The sequence below is a fragment of the Nicotiana sylvestris genome, chromosome 6 (genome assembly GCF_000393655.2).
Source record: "Nicotiana sylvestris chromosome 6, ASM39365v2, whole genome shotgun sequence".
NCBI classification, from domain to species: Eukaryota; Viridiplantae; Streptophyta; class Magnoliopsida; order Solanales; family Solanaceae; genus Nicotiana; species Nicotiana sylvestris.
Window position 1 is genome coordinate 210,637,006 of NC_091062.1, and position 23,788 is coordinate 210,660,793.

The window sequence follows — 23,788 nt, forward strand, 5'->3', positions numbered from 1 at the left end:
CTTCTCTTTTCTGGTTCGTTCCAAAGAATATTGACGCATTTTCTATATTAACATATCATGTTACTTTTAAATAAAGGTGTTTGGTTGAGAATGTGGAAGTATGGAACGGTGAGTGTCAATATTTAGGTTTATAATTCGGTTCATAATGCTACATTTATACCAACATATTTGGCTCAAGTATTTAAATGTAAGACCAACTTCCACTCCTATGAGGTTAAGTGAGTTCCCTTGGAGGTTAAAATGTTTTTATTTTGCAAGATAATAAAATGGAAAACAATTTCCCTGCCTACTAAAAAGCATTATAGACAATCATTTTCTATGAACCCTATTGTCATTCTTAATTTATTGCTTTATGCACTCTATTGCTTCCCTTTGTTTATGAACCCTATTGGTAAGCAACCTCTACTTCCAACCAAGAGGTTGTGAGTTCGAGTCTCCCCAAAAGCAAGGTGAGAAGTTCTTGGAGGGAAAGATGTCGGGGGTCTATTTGGAAACAGCCTCTCTACCTCAGGGTAGGGGTAAGGTCTGCATACACACTACCCTCCCCAGACCCCACTAAGTGGGATTATACTGGGTTGTTGTTGTTGTTGTATTGCTTCTCTTTGTTTAGTCTTCCCCGCAAGACAGTTAAAACTTAAAATAAATGGTGTATTTTCAAATTGACAGCAGAGTAAAAAAAATGCAACACCTCTTTCCCACCTACCATTGACATATTTAGGTGCCAAGTTCCCACAAAGACACAAACCTTATGTTTGTCTGTTCACTGTTGATTTCACATTTCGCCTTCGTCACGACACCAAGCATTCTTAATAGAATTTCAGTCGCTATATAACACTTCAATCCTATATCAACAGATTCTGTGCACAGATAAAGCATGATGGGCATAAATAAAACCACTGCCATCTTACAGAAAGAGTTAGTGGTTGTGAGAAAAAGGAGTTCAGTAGTTCTTGCTACAAATAACTCACATCTTCAAGAAAACTATAGCACATTATCATTGTCACAGCCTCACAGGGCACAATAATCTTTCAGTATTTGTCTTGCCAGGTCAAATGCTCCACTCTTTTTGTAAATCAAGTGCAAGTTGTATGCAGCTTCTCGACGAAGATTGCAGTAACCTGGTTTTCTATTTTCAACAAGATCTGGGTTCTCATTAGGAAGCTTTGGGATGGGATAATCATTTTCGTGAGTGTCAAGTACCCTTTGATAATATATGGCAGCTAGAGAAACAAGACCAACATGATGATACGCTCGACCAATATTATACAGTGCTTCCTGCAAAAGAAATTCAAGGAGTTCCTTTAGATGCCTCAATGTTGGGAATAAATCCCCTACAAAAATAATATTCACGATAATAAAAGCAGAATAATAACTTAGCACCGAGATGCGGTAATTAACATGAATAAAAGAGTAACAACGACACTAAGATTTTTACGTGGAAAACCTTTTTGAATAAGGGAAAAAACCACGGCCCTGAGGAGAGCAACTGATATCACTATAGTAAGGAATTTTATACTTTGTAGGTCCGAGTAAAATACTCAAAAGACCACTACAACACTCAAAAGAAATAACCCCATTTTGATATTCTCACCTCACTACAATATCACTCACTCTCTATTTTTCTCACAGACTATTTTCTTATACCCTGTCTGTGAAACCTCACTCTTTCTTTCTAACTCTCAGATATATTTTTCCTCTGAGATTGGTGTGTCAAAATAAGAGCCGAAACTCTCCTTTTATAGGCAGAGCCTCGCCTATTACATTTGACATTTCCTTCTGCAAGCCTGCCGATTTTGACACAAACAACAAAAGAAACGTGGGCTGCTAATCAAGGAAGAAATTTTCTTCTTTGATTTATGGGATGGACCCCACAAACCTCCCCCTCCAGTCCTATTCACCTGAAGGAGGTAACACCGGAGGTTCTAGTTTGAGTGTATGCCGACAAGTTTTTTGCATAGCTCAAACTTGTCTCTTGGTACCACTTTGGTCAGCATATCCGAAAGATTCTCACTTGTATGGATCTTCTTTACCTGCATAGACCCATCCTCTATCCTTTCTCGAATCCAATGATACCTCACGTCGATATGCTTCGTCCTTGCATGATACATGGTGTTTTTGCTCAGGTCTATTGCACTTTGACTGTCACAATAGACGACATACTCCTTCTGATGCAATCCAAGCTCTTGAAGGAACCGTTTGAGTCATACCATCTCTTTGCCAGCTTCAGTAGTGGCAATGTACTCTGCTTCAGTTGTTGAAAGTGCAACGCACTTCTGCAACTTAGACTGCCATGATATAGCTCCCCCTGAAAATGTAAATAAATATCCAGTAGTAGATTTTCTGTTGTCAATGTCACCTGCCATATCAGCATCTGTATAGCCCTTCAAGATTGGATCAGATCCTCCAAAGCACAAACAATCTCCCGTGGTACCTCTCAGGTACCTGAGTATCCACTTGACTGCTTCCCAATGTTCCTTTCCAGGATTTTCAAGAAACCTGCTGACAACACCAACTGCGTGAGCAATATCAGGTCTAGTACATACCATTGCATACATCAAGCTTCCGACTGCTGAAGAATAAGGAACTTTAGCCATGTTCCCTTTCTCCTCCACTGTTGTAGGACACATCTTCTTACTCAACTTTAGATGACCAGCAAGAGGTGTGCTGACTGGCTTAGCATTCTTCATGTTGAAGCGTTCTAGTACACGTTCAATGTACTTCTCCTGAGATAGCCACAACTTTCTACTTGTTCTCTCTCGAACTATCTTCATCCCTAGAATTTGTTGTGCTGGGCCCAAGTCCTTCATATCAAATGACTTGGACAGATCTCCTTTCAACTTTGCTATCAACCCCTTGTCTTTTCCTACAATTAACATGTCATCCACATACAACAACAATATAATAAAGTTATTCTCAGAAAATCTTTTGAAGTATACACATGGATCAGAATAGGTCTTTAGGTATGTTTGACTTTTCATGAATGAGTCAAACTTCATGTACCACTGCCTTGGTGTCTGCTTCAATCCATAAAGACTCTTATTCAATTTGCACACCATGTGTTTCTTTCCAGCTACTTCAAATCCTTCTGGCTGCTCCATATAAATCTCCTCTTCCAAATCTCCATGAAGAAATGCAGTTTTCACATCCAACTGCTCCACTTCAAGATCTAGGCTAGCTGCTAAGCTCAAAATTGTTCGAATAGAAGTCATTTTGACAACAGGTGAGAAAATTTCGTCAAAATCAATACCTTTCTTTTGTTCGAAGCCTTTAACCACCAATCGAGCTTTGTATCTGACCAGCTTGCCATTTCCATCTTTCTTGAGTTTAAAGACCCATTTGCATTTGAGTGGTCTTTTACCCTTTGGAAGTTCAACCAGCTTGTATGTGCCATTTTTCTGTAGAGATTCCATCTCTTCTTGCATAGCTTTCATCCACTGGTTCTTTTCTGGATGGGACAACACCTCCTTAAGACTTTCTGGCTCCCCCTCATCACTGATGAGGACATACTCTGTGGAAGGGTACCTGCATGACTCTACCCTTGGCCTCTCTGATCTCCTCAGAGGTTGAGGTTGTTCTTCTCCCTGAGTGGGGTGCTCCACTTCCTCGACACCTTCATCAAGTTGCTCCCCCTGCTCAATAACCTCACCAGGTTGCTCCCCCTGCTCGGCAACCTCGTCGGTCGTACTTTCTGCACTTGTGGGATTGTTAGAAGTAGAAGGAATAGTAACAAAGTTAGGAATTATACCATTCTTCGCCTTTTCTGACATATCAGCAGCAGTTCCAACTTCACTTTCTCGGAAGACTACATCTCTGCTTCTGATGACCTTCTTCTTTACAGGATCCCACAGTCTGTACCCGAACTCTTCATCTCCATATCCGATAAATATGCAGGGAACAGATTTATCATCCAGCTTTGTTCTCTGCTCTTTTGGTACATGTGCAAAAGCTCTGCAATCGAACACCTTCATATGCGAGTAGGACACCTCTTTGTTGGTCCAAACTCTCTCTGGGATGTCAAACGCCAACGGAACTGATGGACTCCTATTGATTAGGTAACAGGTTGTCTGAACTGCTTCACCCCAGAATGACTTAGGCAGTTTAGCCATTCTGAGCATGCTTCAGACTTTCTCCACAATGGTGCGGTTCATTCTCTCGACTACGTCATTGTGTTGTGGGGTTCCAGGAACTGTCTTTTCATGTCTGATCCCATGACTTGAACAGTACTCTTCAAATTCCCTTGAAGTGTACTCACCTCCATTGTCACTTCGGAGACGCTTTAGCTTTCGACTCGTCTCCCTTTCTACTAGAGCATGAAACTTCTGGAAAACTTGAAATACCTGATCTTTGGTTTTCAAAATATAAACCCATAATTTTCGTGAAGCATCATCAATAAAAGTAACAAAATATTTGTTACCGCTCATTGATTCAATTTCCATTGGGCCACAAGAATATACTAAATCAAGTATATTCAATTTTCTTTCACACGATGTCTGAAATGAGACTCTATGTTGCTTACCAAATAATTAGTAGTCACAAGGTTTTACCGTTGTACCTTTAGCATAAGAAATGAGTGATTTCTTGGCAAGAATCTGCAATCCCTTTTCGCTCATATGACCCATTTTTTTGTGCCACAAATCTGCAGAAATCTCATCTTGTGCTGCGTTCAATTCACCTTGGCATATTTTTGCATTTGTCCTGTACAACGTGCCACGAGCAACTCCCTTTGCAAATCACCAATGATCCCTTAGTGAGTCTCCACTTTTGATTTGCAAAATAGTTCTCGTATCCATCTCGGTCTAAAGCAATTCCCGAGATCAAGTTCATCCGCAAATCAGGTACATGCCGCACATTCCTTTAGAACCAATGTGCATCCGACATTTGTCTTGATACAAATGTCACCAATCCCCGCAATCTTTGAGTAACTTGTGTTACCCATTCTCACTGTGCCGAAATCACCTGCTACATATCTGCAAAAAAGATCACTTACCGGTGTGGCATGGTAAGATGCCGCTGTGTCAACCACCCATCCGACTCTGGACCTGACAGGTGCATGCATTCCTCTTCCTCATTTATAAAGAGGACAACATTATCATTGTTTTGCACCATGGCGGCTGTGTTGTCGTCATTCTTTTGGCCACTGGTTTCACCTTTGCCCTTCCTTAGATTTGGGCAATCTCTTTTGAAGTGACTTGGTTGATCACAGTTGTAACAATTTCTGGCTCTTGATTTGGATCGGTTCTGACTTCCCACGAGCTCCGGATCTACCATAGTTGCTCGAACTCCTTTGATAACTCCTGCCTCTACCTTCTGTGATGAGAGTCTGCCCTTGATTTTCAGGCTTCTTTCTCATCTTCTCATTGAGTAGAAGAGCCGATGTGACATCATTCAACTCAATAGTAGTCTTACCGTGCAGGATGGTTGTTGCCAAATTATCGTACGAAGATGGCAATGAGTTCAATAGCAAGATGGCTTTATCTTCTTCCTCGATTTTCACTCCGAGGTTGGCAAGCTGTGTGATTAGTCCGTTAAACACATTTAAATATGACAAAAAATTCGTACCTTCACCCATGTGTAGGGCGTATAACTGTTTCTTCAGGTACAATTTATTTGTCAACGTTTTGGACATGTATAGGCTTTCCAACCTTGTCCAAATTCCACGTGCAATGTCTTCATCAATGATGTTATTTATCACATCATCTGATAAGTGCAACCTGATTACACTAGCAGCTCTTTCATCCAAGTCAGCCCAATCCTCAGCTGTCATGGTATCAGGCTTTTTGGCATCAGCATCTAGTACCTTGTGTAATCCTTGTTGGATGAGCAGATCTCTCATCCTTCTTTGCCATGTTGAGAAACCGTTATCTCCGTTAAATTTTGCTACCTCATACTTTGCTCTGGACATTTTTACTTTTCACCGATTATAGTACTACCGACAGTGAATAGTATTTCAGTGAATGAGCAGAACCTGTGCTCTGATACTAGTTGTTGGGAATAAACCTCCCACAAAAATAATATTCACGGTAATAAAAGCGGAACAATAACGTAGCACCGAGATACGGTAATTAACAAGAATAAAAGAGTAACAACGACACCAAGATTTTTACGTGGAAAACCCTTTTGAATAAGGGAAAAAACCACAGCCCTAAGGAGAGCAACTGATATCACTATAGCAAGGAATTTTATACTTTGTAGGTCCGAGTGAAATACTCAAAAGACCACTACAACACTCAAAAGAAATAACCCTCTTTTGATATTCTCACCTCACTACAATATCACTCACTCTCTATTTTTCTCACAGACTATTTTCTTATACCTTGTCTATGAAACTTCACTCTTTCTTTCTAACTCTCAGATATATTTTTCCTCTGAGATTGGTGTGTCAAAATGAGAGCCGAAGCTCTCCTTTTATAGGCAGAGCCTCGCCTACTACATTTGACATTTCCTTCTGCAAGCCTGCCGATTTTGACACAAACAACAAAAGAAACGTGGGCTGCTAATTAAGGAAGAAATTTTCTTCCTTGATTTATGGGATGGACCCCACACTCAACACTTCCTGTGTTGATGTAATGGAAAATATTAAATCTGGGTCATTACCAAAAAAAATGTAATATTTCAAATTGGACTTACAAAAGCAGACATCAGACATAAAGAAAATAAGGCTAGGCAAATTCAAAGCATAACCTGTCTTTTTCCTGAAAGCCTCAAATTATTATACAGGAAAGCCATTCCCTGTAGTATACACTGATGCTTGTTATGAAGTCTGAATCCAAGAGCTACATTTATTAAGGCAGTTCCTGGAAACAAAGGGAAAAGTCAAACTAGTAAATTGATATCACGAAAGATAAAGACTACGTCGACGCTGCCTTCTTTTATTTGGTTGCTAGAAGAAACACATACCCGCACAGAGATTTATCAATTGATTATCTGTCATCAACTTATAGGCTTCTAAATATTCTCTAGCCGCTGCTTGATGCTGGCTGATCGTGGTAAACTGGTGTCCAGCAATAATAATTGGTGGTACGCAATCTTTGTGTTTGGTACGCATATTATGCAAGAACTTGTTATGTTTTGAATACCGAATATCCAGTCTGCACATGATCATCCATAATAAAATAAACAAATTACAATAAAAATCAGAGATAAGATCAAGCAGTCGTAAATTTGTAAAATAAAGGGTTCTCTTCTTGATTAGTTTAGAAAGGGTCATCTTTTATAACTTAAAAGGCTTCAAATCTTATTTTGGACAAGATTCACTGTACTCTCATATCTGTAGTAACTGCTTTACGCTGATGCTCTACTGAAAATACCTTTTCGGGTATCACAGTTTAGGTTATAAAAGAACTGAATGCAAGAATAGTCAAATCTTAAAACAATATAATTCAACCCAGTATGCTACAGTACGTACATTACTAACCTAACTACAGAATATAACATTCGAGAAAATATGGCATGACTGCAGAGATGTTTTAGTTTCAAAAAAGCGGTGGACAGGAAAACAATTGAAAGACTAGCTGACAACTAGGCCAACAACAAACCAACTGAAGTTACTAAGTAACAACTAATTGTTATAACTTCCAGTTTGAGAACTGCATTTATTTTCAATGCATAAGATAGTCCCTCCTTCCCAAACTGAAGAACCCACTTTAGCTAGCCTAAAAATTGATACCAGAAAGTGTGAATACATTCTGTTTTCATTTTTAAAGAGCATAGGAAATAGAACTGGAACACGTGAAAAGCTTGGAAACCTAAAGATGTCAAAGTGAATTCAAAAATAATATAGAATTTTATTATTATATGTCAATTTAACTTTTTGACAATTGTAAAGTTGAAATTGCTGTTGCAAGAAAAAAGTCAATCGACAGTTTAAAATAAAAATTAGGTCAAACAAAATAGAAAAGGAGCATAAATCATTTATCTTTTGATAGTCTTCATGTGATTCTCAAAATGCTACTGGACAAGCCGGGCTGCTGGAATGCAATACGGCAATGGGGTGGTGAAATAATACAAGATTAGCACAAAGATTAATAAAAGCAAGTGTGAATACATCATTATACTTTAATTTGTTAGAGTATAGGAAATAATAATTGGAAGATGTGAAAAGCTAGGAAGTTTAAAGATGTCAATTCAAAACAAATATAAAATATAATTCTACTGAAGGAAAGAAGTCAAATAAGGAGCATGAATCAAGCATCTATTGATAGTCTTAATGTGATACTTAAAATGGTACTGGACAGGGTGGTGGATACCAACATAGTCAATGGGGCCCATGTCACTCCATGAATTCTGTAGTGCATTTAGGATGCAGAAATCCTACGAACCAACCCATGCTGGTGCTTGCTGACTGTTACTTAGTTCCCCAAAATGCCCAAACGCAAAACAATCCCTAATTAATTAAGTAATGGTGCATGTAACTGTAATAATGTCTTACATCGGTAAATCTATTGTATGCATTATACGAATTATTTCCAACATAATTTACATAAAACACACGTATCTGCACACATTCTTCAATCTCAACACATGGGATTTCAGCAGAATCAGCGAGTGCAAACAAACATTTACTAACAGTTAATTTCCTCTATTATTCCAAATGGCGAGTTAACGCAAAAGCACCTGTTATAGAACAAGGGAAACAGAAACTGGTTCAACTAGCATGACACATTCGAACAATGCCAACTACAAAACTATACGAGTGTTCAGAATACTGACAAAAATTCTGCTGATACCTTGATATTACTTTGTAGTAGCAATTCCATGCTGCAAAGCTATAAGGATGCTGACTGACAATATAACGAGCACAATCGAACCCACGGGTGGGATCAGCAATGTTATATCCTACTTCTGCAAGACAGAAAAAAGAACGTTTTAGCAAGCACGCATCTTTATCTTTCACTTCACGACATTACTCAACCAAGTATATCTGAACCTGTCAATATAAGTCTCAATGTAGTTTAAACAGAACAGAAGCAAAGGGAGAGAGTGCAAACACTACAAGCTGAAACTTACGAGCTCCTAGAGCTTGCAGCTCCCCTTTCTTCTCAACAGACAACGTGCCGGATGCCAATTTAAGACAGAGATTAATGATCTCCAGTGCATCCCAATACCGTTGCAAGGATATTAACACCTTGCACAGCTACAAAAAGAAATCTAAAGTTAAAATTTCCAGTCCGACATAATTACAAGTACTTACAAAAGGGCCAAGAATCAGAAGGAAATTGAAAATTAATTTAGCATTAAAATTTCCCTTACGAAAAATATGTAGTCATATCCAACTAAAACATGTAAAAAGGGCATCTCAGACCTCTGATTAGTTTAAATGACCGTATCTAGTACTGATATAAAAATTGTAAGCATGTGTATTTACGAAAAGAATAAACATAATAAGTGCATTAGTGCCTGAAAACGGAACAAGGGGAGTAATCACATGAGACAAGCATGCTCATTAAAGAAGAAAAGAAAGAATAAGAAAATGAAAGGAAAGGAAGCGGTAAAAAATAAAAGACAGATGGATGGGAAGCAAGGAATACTAACATCTATGATGAGACACAGGTGCTCCTCGTCTTTTAGAAGATCTGGTAGTGGAGGCTCTCGGTATGCATGCCCCTCAAGAAATAGGATAACATACAAGAAAGAAGTAAGTTTTAGGTCAAAATCAAGGGTTTAAACAGTTTACAATATGTTACTTTACATAAGAAACGGGCTATAAGCTTCTCACAGGAGACTCGCTGTCCGAATCGTCACTTTTCCAGTCAGCTCCAGCAGCCAAAGCTGCAGCTTTTTTTGCTTCCTTTAACATTTCTTTCTTCTGAAGTAATTTTCTGGCTCTTGCAGCTTTTGACCTATCAAAAAGCCACAAAATTATTTATTTGCACAGACATTACCGGCCAGTAATAGGTGTTACAGATCATTATAAACATTACAGACATGATCAACAAGATTGCACTGGCAAAATCATGTGTAGAGTTACTCGAAGGTAAGTGGGGTATGTTTATGAAAAGAATGAGCTTGGAAAAGACTAAGGAAAGATTCCCAAAAGGGAAACAAGAAATTGAAAATGGCCAATTTAACAAATTTCAAATTCCACAACTCGACTCCTGAAACAGCTTGGTTGGATACTTTTGCCCGTAGAATCTTCAGTTAAGGAGCGGAAAGAAAAAGCAGAACATGGTAAAATTAAAACTCACAGATCAGATGCCAAAGCTAAAGGCCTAAAGCCATGAAAGACGGTATCAGTTTGGTGATCATCCACAACCTTGATTCTTTGAAATAGAACACTTTTAGACAGCCTTTTCCGCACTTTAACCTAAAAAGTAGATCAACCAATTAAAAGGAATAAAGTTAGATACAAGGTAATCTCTGGGAGTTCAAATGATGCTATCACCTGGACATTTATTAAAGATGATTAAAAAGCTGAATTAAAAGTAAATGCATATATCTACCAATAAAAAGAAAAGGTATGCACATATTTTTCCAGAAGGGTTATGACTTGTGCTTGAGTCCATTTGGGTAACAATTATGGACATCTCTAAAAAGCAATTTGCTTATGCAACTAGGCTACCCATGTCCAAGATAAATTTGACCTTTGCATGCACCAATTTATTTACTTCAAGAAAAAATCCTTGATACACTACTGATGGTGATAGATGGAAAAAATGAATAAACTGGTCTTTGTATGCCATATAACAGACAGTTTACGAGTGTTAGTATACCTCCCCTCGATAAATATTGCATCTTCCATAATGCTAAGTTGTTTCTCAAATTTCGGAATAACCAAATCACAAGCCCACTAGTTTTTATATTTTGTACCAAACAGTAAACCAAGTTATGTCACTGGAACTGATGCAGTACTGCATTTAAGTATCCATGCCAAGTTAAATAGTTGAGGATTTTCAATAAGGCACTATTAGGCAGATGGTTATGGAGGTTTGGGAGAGAGGAACATGATTTTTGGAGAGAGATGAAAACAGAAAAATGCAGGGTCTTGGAAGGGGCTTGGAGGATTAAAAGAGTAACTATGCCTAGTTGTGGGGTGTGAAGGAACAAGCTTTTGCGGACACAGGTGATGTGGGGACAACATTTTGAGATTACACTTCCTAACATTTACGGAATTTCATTTTTGTGCTGATGGAGCAAAAGAAATGCAAGGTGCTTTTAAGAGCAAAATTCCTTACAAAAAGTTAGCTGAACTGTATTTTGTCCTTCCATTTTTGGTGTAAAGAATTCTGTGCAGATGAAACTGAAACTGATGAATATACTATTACCTTTCTCCCAAAAAAAAACATTTATGGAATTTCATGTCAAAAGGAGATGATAGTCCAATGAATCCAGAGGATACAAGATGGAGAAATTTTTCTGGATTGAAGGTTTAGGAGGAACTTTCAAGACTGAAGTAGCAGAATTCCAAAATCTAGTAGATTTAGTTCACCAACAAGGAACATCACATGATAATTATGATGTACAGAGGTGGGGGCGAGGAACAATGGAGTATTTTCGGCTAAGTCATATCATGAGAAGCTCCTGCTTAGTGAGTACCACATAGATCGATTTGGATTCCAAAGATACTGAGAAATATGTGTTTCTTCACTTGGCTAGCAACAAGAGGGGTGATATTGACAGCCGAGAATCTGAGTAAGAGGAAGGTTATGCACATTAGTAGGAGTTTTTTGTCTAATGGCTTGGGATATCTTAAGTTATGCCAGGCATGGTGCAAGAGCTAATGTTCAGTTGGAATTGTGATAGGCGGAAGAGAAGATGCAGCACATGGAATGTTGCTCTACTAGCTCTTATGTGGGTCATTTGGAGAGAAAGAAATAGGAGAGCTTTCGAAAGTGTTGAGTTGAACTTTGTACAATTGAGGAATAGCCGTATATCCCTTTATTCTTTTCGATGCACTCATGAAGTTCCTTTATATATAAAAGATTGGGTGTCATTGGTAAAGAACCATATCTTTTTCTAAGATTTCTACTCTTTTGGTATACTTCTTGTGTACAGGTGTTTTCGTGCCCATACATTCAATAAAATTACTACTTCAGCCAAAAGATATCCTTGACAATCAGTATTTTTTTTTATCAAGTAAAATAGGATTTCATTAATCAAGCATCCAAGGATGCAACTGATTGCAAAAACATATTGCACCTCCTTTCAAACATCACTGTCCTAACAACTTAAGGAGCTTACAAAATCAAAAGGATCTGAAGAACTGTTTTCATATAAGTAAAAGATCACTTATTCATAAAACATCAGTACCAGCTTCGTACGAGAAAGTACAAATTACAACAATAAGGATTCGTGAAATCCAGCAGTACATCAAATATCATTTACAAAAGAAGCCTTAAACCAAATTTTCAGATTCAGGATACATTTATATTTTTTTGAAGCAAGATAATATCATTGAAAGGGGGCATCAGGAAGATGCCAGAATAGAAAAGAGGATACATCTATATTTAACAAAAGTAACATTCTCCTCCCTACCCTCATAACACCAACAGTTTCTCTCTAGCCAAACTCTGCACAAAATACACAAAATGGAACTCCTAATGACAATCCTAGACAATTTGTCCGAATACCCCAATCCTGCAATTGAAAACAATGCTAGTTCTCCAATGATAACTACCTCCTCTGGGGCAATCTCACACTTCTTTCAAGTTAACCCTTGGAACAACATAAGCGCCTACCGCAGATATGTCATCTAAGATACCTCTATTGCAAGACACCAGGGTGATTGTCATTTGCAAACAAACAAAAAAAAAAAGGTGATACTTCAACACTGCCATGCCCCTTACACTTATGTAAGTCCCTTCAAGTAGCCTCGTGATACAACTATGTCCATCATCTTGTTCAACGCCTCCTTTAAAATATAAAAGAACATCGAAAATATCAGATCCACTATCTCAAACCTCTAAGATCACAGGCTCCCATTAACTAGATCAAAGAACTTCGTCGTTGATATGCAAAGTTTGGTCCACTTTCTCCACTTTTCTTTGAAGCTCATATTTTTTTATGAATAAGGGTCGATGCTTATGGCTATTTGAAAGAAGCACTAAGATAGTGAAGCAAAACATAGTAAAAATTCATGTAAGCCCCTTGCTATGTTAATAATTTCATCCAGTACAAAGGTCAGGTTACGCCAATAAGCTAGTAAAAGAATTGACCTATATTTGTGGCTATGCACATTCCCTTTTTCGCCTTCAAAAATTCTGGAGTTTCTCCCAATCCAGACTTTCCACTATACAGCCTGTGGAATAGTGTTCCAAATGTTACTTGCATTTTTTTAAAAAGGATATGTTACTTGCATTTTTTCTGAAACCTCTTCTCCTCCAACATTTTAGAAACTCTATCGTTGAGTTAGGCATTGACCAACTAATTCCCAGGATATTTAGGAAAAGACTCCAGATTTGAGTGGTGACTTTGCAGTGGCCAAATAGACGATTAAAATCCTCTGGTTGTTCCTCGCATAAAGAGAATCTACTGCATAAATGGAGACCTTTTCTATAGAGTTTAACTGGATGAGGCAAGCATCACTGGCTACAAGCCATGTAAAAACACTTCAGTATGGATGGAGCCCTGTTGTTTTGGGTCTCATCTTCATCATCACAAAGTACAGGAATCCATGGCCAAGGACTATTATGGTTGACTGATGTAGTTAACTCTCTTTTCCTTTACGCCTGGGGTTGTTCAACATTCCGTCGACTCCAATTTTCAGATTTGAATAACATTCACACACCCAACAAAGACAGATAAAGTAAATTCCTTTTTACTGTGCCATGATTGGCATGGATATCCTACTTTGCTAATTGAACCTGAGCCCTTAGGTCTACTTGAAGTTGCTTGTGTCCGGTATTCCAGAAAGCTAATATCAGATTCTTTTCACCATCACAACAATACGGTAGTTAGGTTTACCTCTAAAGCTTGTAGAACAATTAAAACACAACAAAGGTATATTTTCATTATCAATGACTGAATTGAGCATCGGAAGAAGAATTAGACCAAAATTAGGATTAAGTTCTGGGGAGACAAAGGCATGTGATGAGCTGGAAAACAAGACACCTGCATTGTCATTTGTCGGTGCATTATTCTTCAGCTACATTTCAGCTTTTCTTCTAAAAGTTTAATGGCTTACATTCTAGCAGTATACCAGTTACGCCCAGCCAGGAAGTTGCAATTGCAGCTTCACAAGCCAGTTGCCTAGAAGAGGAAGCGAGTAAGTACAGTGACAACGAGTGACTTCTGTGCAAGTTTCAACTCTAGTAAAGAATTTTATGTTATAAGTAGATGTTTGTGAGTTGCATAAAGAAGCTTTCACGTCATCCTTTTCCCCTTCTCTCTTTCTCTCTCCCTCTCTTATTGATAGAAATATTAATTTTTTTGAAACCATCCCTAAAACTAGCACATTCTTGGGTCAAATAGAAAGTGTACACTTACCTTTTGTTGTACAGACTCAAGAAACAATGTCTCACGAATCAAAGGAAAAATAACATCCACACAGGCCTCTAGTGACCCTTTAGCTCTATAAATTTGACAAAGCTTCAGCTTTATCTTGCTATTAAGCCACCATGATTTTGGTTCATCAGAACTTGAGTCAACTGAAGATTCTGGAAATGAACCACAGAGATCTTAAAAGAAGATTACAACCATCCAATTAATAGAATGCTAAGTATATGATTTATACCTGAAGCTTTTGGAGGGGAAAGCACAAAAACTGCTTCATCATCTTTGCCTTCTTCAAGGAGGATCGAGGACAAAGTTAATCGAGCATCAACACTATCCTCAAGTTCATTTACAGCTGAAAAGAAAAAACAATCAGCTAATCAACAGACGACGCAAGTCACTGCCACAAATAATCCCATTTAGCAGGAGGTACACAAATGAGAAGGTAGGTTACGTCACACCAGAGCCATAAAATACACACACACTATCATATATATATATATATATACATATCATGTGCTATGTGGATACCTTTATGGAAGTACTCAATTGCTTGTACTCTTTCCCTCAAAAACACATAACACTCGGCAATTTTTAAGTGTAAATAGCCCTGAAAAGGATAGAAATAAATTAACCACCAAATGATAATAAAAAAATCAAAAGATGGATATGCATGCATTAATACTTAATAGAAAACAGAGCTTGCTTTAGGTTTATTTCCACAGCAAACAGGCATGGGAAAATAATGCAACCTATTAAAGAGAACATTTCAATTATGAAATTCCTGTAAATTTACTAGTGAATATTTTCAAGAAGAGTTTTTCTCAATAAAAAGATCAATTGAGCATGGTCGGTCTGCTTGATAATAAAGAAAGAGAGCATACCTAGACACGTCCTTTCAAATAAAAGGATAAAATATAGCAATTTACATAGAAGCAGTACAAAAGAGGAGTTTCATTTCTTTACTTTATTCTTGACGTCATCTCCTTCAAGCATCATATAGTACTTCAAAGCAGATTCATAGTGTTCAAGGGTCATAAGTGAGTCCGCAACCTCAGTGACTATGTCAGGATGTTGAGATGCATTTTCTTGTTGTAGAGCACTGAAAATAATCTGCACATTGCTTGGCAAAGTAAGAATAGCATATAGCTTCAGTTCAAACTCATACAAAATCAGTATACAAAGTTTTTAGAAATAACAGAATAGGATATGTAGAAGAGGTAAGATTGGATATCACTTCAGGGTTAAATTAAGTTTTGGGCTTTAAAGACTAAAGAAGTCGAGAACCTGTGACATTACGGGGTTCCAACTATGGTACGAGGTCATAGTTAAGAAATATTTAACCAATCTTGAGGTGTATAAACACTTCTGGACGCCTCATTTTATCAGAGGCCTCCTGTTCCTCAATCTTCACCTCGCAAAACTACCCTAGTACTTAGGCCACTTTAAAGTCACTTTAGCTCATTCGCTTGTAGCAAAGTCCTTGGGGTTCCTATCCTGCATGTTCTCCCCCAAGATAAGCTTTAAATTTACCTAGTATCCCATCTAGTGCCATTAAGTAGCTTGCTAATTTCTGATGGTACAAAGTTCTAGTTGAACAAATCTTGATCACATTTAGCTTTTCCTCCCTTGTGTTATAGAAAATATGCAGGAGCTTTAGCAAATGGACTCTCAGATAGATATTTTTCTCTTGAACAGCAACACCCACGTGTAGCCCATAGACAGTAGTTAACAATAATAGGAAAATAGAAAAAGCCTGGTAACCCAGTCCAGTTGCAATGACTCCAAGAGCATGTAGAAAACAGAAAAATCAATTCATACTCCACTGTTATATTCATCAGCACATTGTGTTTCACTTATTGTCGGAGGAACCACTGCACTTGATCAGCCTTTACATTGCATTACATGCCAGTTACTATGAGTGATGGCACTACTAGAAACAACAAGAAACTTTAAGACCGAGCTCCAACAAACCTCTGCCTCCTCCATATGACCAAGATGTAAATGACATATTCCAGCTTTGATACTTAAATTAAGAGGCATCCATTTCCCAGTAAAATATCTCTGCTTTGCACACTCAATTAGATCAAGAGCTTTTAAATGTGCATTGTTTTCCATGTGCATCACAGCTAACAGATGTATCACACTTAAATCAGCTTCATATGGATGATTTTTCAGGTAGTCTTCCAGGATGCCAACAGAGCGCTCAGCTTCGCCACATTTTCGGTACAACTGGAGAAGTAAACAGCAAGTTAATTCCATGCTGAACAGTGGAATAAGAGAGTAAGTACCATTTGATACATCATTAGTTACACAGACAAAAAAGCAAAAAGCCTGTCGTCAGCAGACTAAAGCAACAGTCCTTTACATAAAGATACTCTTGGCATGTTCTCATCAATTTGCCAGATCTAAGTTCACTCTTGACAGAGTCATAGGAGTGTCGGTGCATTTCTCTTTTTTTCCCCTGGTCTCAGTGCAATCCCTTGCGCACGATGTTAGTTACTTTTCCAAAAGTAAAAATGTGTGGATATACTAAGGAACTTTTCAACTACAGGTAAACCTGGTAGAAACAATAAAGAGAGGGTATTTAATAGAAAAGATTCAGGTCCAAATAATTACATCAGATAGAATGTGCAAGTTACACAAACAGCGAAATAACAAGACGTCATCTGTGATGATTTGTATTGGACTGTAGAACAATGTTATACTATAAGTGAAGGCGCTAAAGGACAACGAGGTAAACATAAAATCACATGAAGGTTTAAATAATTACATCAGATAGAGTGTGCAAGTTACACAAATAGCGAAATAACAAGGCGTCGTCTGTGATGATTTGTATTGGACTGTAGAACAATGTTATACTAATAAGTGAAGGCGCTAAAGGACAACGAGGTAAACATAAAATCACATGAAGGTTTAAGTTGTCTCAAAAATCTACAACCTCTTGGGCTTAATGAGGATAAGAACATAACACAGTGGGAGCAAAGGTATATAGGCGATACTAATTAGTTGGAATTAATGCTCACACTTACAGTAGGTCTAATGTTTTAGGGTACACCAAAGGGGAAACAATTGGGGTTTGGGCTTGAGAAATAACTTTCAAGATTCGGAGGTGACAATTTTCAAAGAATCCTAGAGCTACTATGCGTACAGATTGTTAATCCGAAAGAGAAAGATGTCTGACAGCGGAGCGAAAGAGAGGAGAATTTTCAGGTGTACTCTTTTATACTGTAGACGCCTACGGAGAGAAGAGATGGCTTTCCAATCTCACCATATGGGTTTCTACAGCTCTGAAGAAGGCATGTTATTTTCACGTGGTTGGCAGCCAGAGGTTCAATTGTCAGGGTCGATAACTTCAGGAAGAAAAAGATAACACGCATCACTTGGTGCTGCATGTGCAAAGTTTTGGAAAAGGGTATAAATCACCTGTGCTATATTGTCGTCAGCGAGCCAATTATGGTGGACAGAATCGAACCCTTCGGCTCTTCAATGGGTGATGAAAAGGACAGCTAACATGTGAGGTCTAGACGGGCCTTCAGATGGACGAAAAGGCTGGAGCGAGCACAAAAAGTAGCTCATGTGGCTATGTTGTGGGCTTTGCGGACATAAAAAAGGCAGAGGGCATCTAAGGGGGTAGAGAATATTTTTGTACAGATTAGGACTAATTTCTTGTTTTTTTTTTAAAGATAACAAATGTTATAAACTTCAGCACAAAGGAAGTGCTGCCAAATACACAAAAACACAAGACGGATCCAGTACATTCTTGATTTTTTTAGGACTAATCTTTTGTTTTTTATATAAATTTTTAGGGCACAGTTTCGTTTTAGTACAGATGATTGGGTGCATTATTGTAAAGAACCATGTTCTGGTGTAGGTTGCCCACTTTTTGTATGCCACTTGTATCATACTTAATAAATCTTTAAGTTACCACGAAAAATTAGGATGCATCTCCTAAAAGCTTCTGACTCTAGTTGGAGACGTGTATGTCAACCTTGGGATGAGTGAGATTTAGAAAACCTCTTGTATTAGGGAACTTCTAATTTACCTGAAAAGACAGCTTATTTACCAATATTGGAGTGTAATAATACCGAATACAGTGTAGAGGATTCATATAGTTTACCCAAACTAATTTGGAATTAAGACATAGTTCATTGATTGATTTAACTTAGCTACCAGACATACTTTCCCTTGGTGTGTCTTCTAAGAACCAGAGAAATGATCTTTGTGACAGTAACTTTTCTCTCTTTTACCTTGCATTCAAAAGTTTGATTAAAATTGTCATATCCTGTTATCATTATTACTATCATCATCATCATTATTATCATTTTTGGTGGTGGTATTCCTTGAGCCGAGGTTCTATTAGAACAACCTCTCTATCTTTACAAGATAGGGGGTAAGGTCTGCGTACACGCTACCCTCCCCGGACCCCATTTATGGGATTAAACTGGGGTTGTTGGTGGTGGTGGTGGTGGTGGTGGTAGTGGTGGTGTTCTTATATTGTCTAGTAATACTAAATATTTTCCATGTCAGCCGTTGCAGTGTTCTGCTTTTTTTAGAAATGTGGTGTCACATGTTTGTGTTGTCTAACTCAACATTCATGGTAAACGACAGTTTTCAGGAATAAATAACAGTACTTACATCAGCATATGTACCCTAACGAAATTTTACTTCATGTTTATCTTCTTTTCTCCCTAAATAAAAGTGAATCATTCATCATTTTTAACGTTACATACGACTAGGGCTCACCTCAATGAAAGTAAAGCATGCTGTCTTCAGTAATATAAAAGAGAAAGGATATCCCATGCAGTAATATTAAGGACGACTAATTGAATGGATCAACAATAGCAGAAGAAGAGGCATTTAGCATGTAACCATTTGGTGCTTTAGCCAAGAAAATAACTATATGCAAATAAATGAGACAGCAAAGTTTGACAGATACTGAAGGAAGGATAGATACAGAAACCTGAGCAGCTGTCCGAAGCACTTCAACATCATTAGGGCATCGACGAGCAATTTGCTCGTATGACTCTGCAGCTTTCTGATAATCTCCAAGCTCAATGTATATTGAAGCCCGGTGATACCTAAGACTAATGTCATCAGGATCTGCTGTTATTGCTTTGGAAAGGCAATACCTGGCCTGTCCCCTATCTCCCTGCTCTCTGTACAGTTACAAAAAAAAATTAACTGTAAAGCTCAAGAAGCACCAAATGTTGCAAAATAAAGAGGAATCAGAAAGCAAGCTTATACAACAAAACAAAACATAATATTGGCAATGGAATCACGGTGAACAATACGTATCCATTATTTCATCATGGGTTTAAAAGGGAACACTCAAATGTATGTCACCACATATGTGAACGCATTCCTAAATTAGATGACCAAAAGATGCGACATAAAAAAGAAACTTTGAAGTAGGTTGTCACTCAAAATGTAGAATAATTGAAATTTGTGCATCAACATTACGACGTGCACAACTTGATGCTTTCTTAATTATTATTTTTTTTAAATGATGGAGGTATCCGGGCCATCTTACACGCACCTTGACTAGTTACACCGGGTACCTGCTACCTCCTACCAGCACAGGTACCAAGTAAACCTGTCCGTCAAGGCTTAGACAAAGGAGAAGAGTGAATTTTGCCTTTGTTGGGATTTAAACCTGAGACCTCAAGGTCGCCCCCCCCCCTCCCTCCCCCCAACCCCAACTTCATTGACCACTAGGACACACCCTTGGGTGCAAAAGAAAATGAAGCGCAAACCTGATGCTTTCTTAATTTTTAATGCAGAATGATAGCAAATGCACCCCAACCATATATCAATTTCAGCTCCTTCAGGAACAAACTATCAATAAACGTCACGGAAGGAGTAAATATAATTGCATCCTTTTGGTTCATCTCTCTCAATGTACAGAAAGCAAAAGTGATACAGAGAACACTTACATTGGTCCGTCCATCTCAGTGTATCTGTTTCCTTTACTATTTCAGATAGTTATAGAAAACAGTAAATGATAATGCAATTTTGGTGATGGTTTTCAAAGGATTCCTTTCCAAAAGGGATCAGCATTTCGGGTTATTATTGAATGGGAAAGGGGACAAAATTTTATCACGAGGCAATAACTTTTTCGCCCCAACCATTAAATCTCTAATTATATGCAGACAAGAATCCACTCCGTGTAGGAATTATAATACAGCATTAAATGAAATGGGACAAGGAATAAGGGTAAGACATATTTTTACACCATATATAACTAAACTGCTTACCTGCAATTCTTTTGATACATGTATTATATGATACGAATGCCAAAGGAGAAAAAGAAAAGGAAGAGATGAAACAAGGAATTCTCACATGGACCAATCGACCAGGAGCTTCCAAAGAGACGCATCCTTCGGTGCAAGATGTGCTGCAAGCATGTAGAAGTCCATAGCTCTCTTCTTATCGCCGATAGCATTGTAAATTAGGCCAAGTGTATGGTATGGATCAGGAAGGTTTGGTGAAAGACGAATGACTTCATTCAACACACGTATGGCCTGCAACAGAGAACATTAACAATGAGAACAGTAAGAAATGGAGGGACTACTAGCTGAAACCTGAAATAGAGCCCTTCCTGAAGCAAAGCCATAGAATGGGGGAAACAGGTGTGCACATATTTTACAGATAACTGACAGAAATATCCATAAAAACAAATAGAATCAAATGTTCAGAAAAAAACAAAAAAAGTGGGTACAGTTTCAGAGCAGGACCATAATCGACAACAACAAAGAGAAAATAGCAACTTGATGTGTCAATTCATATCTCTTATACTGTGTAGAGGAAAGGCAATCTTTCTGTTTTTCATGCCATATAGATATCATGTCTACATGAAAAGCAGAGAACTATACAGATCAAGAAAAATCAGGCTACAGAACAAGGATGCATGACTCTAGCTGCATACCTCCTCATAACGGCCATGTGCATAATGAAGAGTGGCATCACCAAGTTTTCTTTTCAATTCTGAACTGACTTTATTCTTTGTTCCCTTTCGCCGACCTCTCTTCTTGAGCTACATAAGGTACAGCATAACATAGTGTGCAGATGGTTACTAACGGCTGCACAATATTTACAGTATGCAAAAACGAAAACAACTTGCAACCCTGAATAAAGAAAGGAAAAGATAACAGGATGCAAAAAGACTACCTAATAAACTAACTGAAAAGGCTACAACTTCAGAAGATATTGTTCTGAACAGTCAAAATATAGCCAAATGTCATTCAAAATATACTGAGAACTGATTAAGAAGCTCCACAACATCCAATGATCTTGTAAAGATTCTTTTGATTCTTCCAGAATCAGGTAGTTGATCTCTTAAACCATTCATAACATCCATGAATTGCTTATAAGTATTATGAAAATGTTTTGGAGGCCCAAGGTTCATTGGTAAGAACTAGAACCACTAACAGTTGAGATCATGGAGTTTTTGCTTAGTTAAGCTTATAGCTGGCAATGTGTCTTGGAGTGACATAACCTTAGCAGTTCAACTGGAGATCAACAAGCTTATCCTCAAAGCTAGCTTTGGTAAGCAAGATATTGTTGCATATCCTCAACACTCACAGTATTCTTTAATCTTTCTCCAAATGATTAATGATACATGTAGTGCAATGTGCAATTTCATTATCCTTTTTACAACTATATTAAGAAGGAAAAAGAAAGAACTGATTTTGATGAGATAAAATTAGAGATCTTAAGCTTGAAAGTAAGGACTTTGACTTTAAAACCTCGTATAAGGATCTGAAACCAAAAGCTGGTAACAGTAAAATAAAGTCCTACTGTGTGTTCGTGATTCCAATTTTTCAACTAATGACTACTTATAAGGTGCCTTATGTCTTTCTTTGGGGAAATGAGTTAAACTATTGAAGTTAAGTCAAATACTGAATATCTACATTTTACTTATTCTTTAGTTTTCTAAAATTTAATAAGCTGAAGATGTTTAAGGTTAAGCATAGCAGTTCTCTGATGGTCCAGTTAAGAATTCTTAGAAAGAAATAATAGCCAAGAACCAAAAAAACAAAAGAATGCAACCAAAAAAAAATTTGCCAAGGTTCGGCTTGGGCCAATGTTTTGCCTACATCTAGTATTTTGTAGATGGAATTCAAAGTTTGTCCAGACTGCTAATGACAACAGATTATACAGCAAATAACAAGTTGATGTCATACCTTCCTTGATCTTTTCCTCATCCCAAAATTCATAGCTTCCAATATTTCGTCAAAACTTGCTCCAGGACCATCCACTTGACTGTCTTCTAGCCTAAGTTTCTTCGATGGGACCTCACTGCACCCACCCACCCAACATGGTATAAGAAATTAATATGAAATGAAGGTCGATGAAAATATAATCCGATATCCAGAAAACGCAAAAAACTGCAGTCAAAAAGATAATTAACTACACCCCCGTAGTAACATGAATATCAGAAATTGTTAGAATATGATAATTAGAATATGAAAGGAGTTAAGTTCTTCGCAAAGTGTCAATTTTTATGTCTAAAATTCACTACTTTTTGTATGTCCAAGCACAAGGAGTTTTCCAGTTTACATCACTGCTATCATTACCGTATAAAGAAAAACCTTAAATTTATTTTTTTCCTTTCGCTTCACATTATTAAAATTACCTGGTATGTGGAAGAAGGGCACGAGCTTTGCGCTTTTTGGCAGCCAAAGCTTCATATTGGTGCTCGAGACGCTCAAATTGTTGGTACGGCTGCAGTCCAGAGGCATCGTCTTCAGTGAATGCCAATGGATCCATTTCTGCTCCGAATCGGAATTTATACTCCCCGTTTCCATCTTCTTCTTCTTCCTCTTCTTCGTCCTCCTCTTCTTCTTCATTGTCAGCCTCTTTAGTGTTGACATTAGTGTTATCTCCTTCTTCTTCTACTTGCAATTCCAATTCCTTGGGGTGCTCGAATGCATCAAACTGAGGCCCAGTCTCTGTTACGGTTTCTCCTTCCATGATTCTGGTGAGTTGAGCGGAAGCCGCAGTCGAAATAAAATAGCTCCTCAATTTAAAGCAATTCCTTTTTTAATGAAAAAGTCCAAATTTGCCAATGAGTTTTGTGAAATAATCCAATTTGCCTTCCATTAATATTTAACGGCATATTTACCCCATAAAACTTTACACATGGGTCCTTTTATAATGTAAAAGAGTCAAATTTAGTCCTAAACTATGCAAAGGTAGTTCAAACAGGGGCGTATCTACCTTAGGATAAGCGGTGTCACGTGATACCACTTCGTCGAAAAATTTTACTAAATGTTTCTATGTGATTGAAATATAGAAACAACAAGTAGAATGAATAAAGTGAAGTGACACCACTTAACACAAGGAGCTAAGCAGACCA

General features: G+C 37.8%; 1 protein-coding gene across 2 annotated transcripts; it reads right to left on the reverse strand.

Annotated features, from left to right (window-relative positions):
* Window positions 1-868: 868 nt before the first annotated feature.
* Window positions 869-23,442, reverse strand: LOC104230302 (uncharacterized). 2 transcript variants are annotated; one of them, XM_009783068.2, is made up of 18 exons: window positions 23,066-23,442; window positions 22,614-22,728; window positions 21,356-21,463; window positions 20,770-20,951; window positions 19,391-19,586; window positions 16,402-16,659; window positions 15,394-15,540; window positions 14,959-15,037; window positions 14,669-14,782; window positions 14,422-14,591; window positions 10,185-10,303; window positions 9,716-9,839; window positions 9,532-9,603; window positions 9,007-9,133; window positions 8,727-8,841; window positions 6,898-7,088; window positions 6,682-6,794; window positions 869-1,275 (listed from the first exon to the last, which is right to left on the reverse strand). In XM_009783068.2, the coding sequence occupies exons 1-18, from the start codon at window positions 23,401-23,403 to the stop codon at window positions 1,009-1,011; spliced, it is 2,835 nt and encodes a 944-aa protein (XP_009781370.1). In that variant the 5' UTR covers window positions 23,404-23,442; the 3' UTR covers window positions 869-1,008. The 2 variants fall into 2 exon arrangements, with proteins under 2 accessions (XP_009781370.1, XP_009781369.1); XM_009783067.2 differs by having other exon boundaries at window positions 14,422-14,612.
* Window positions 23,443-23,788: the final 346 nt, after the last annotated feature.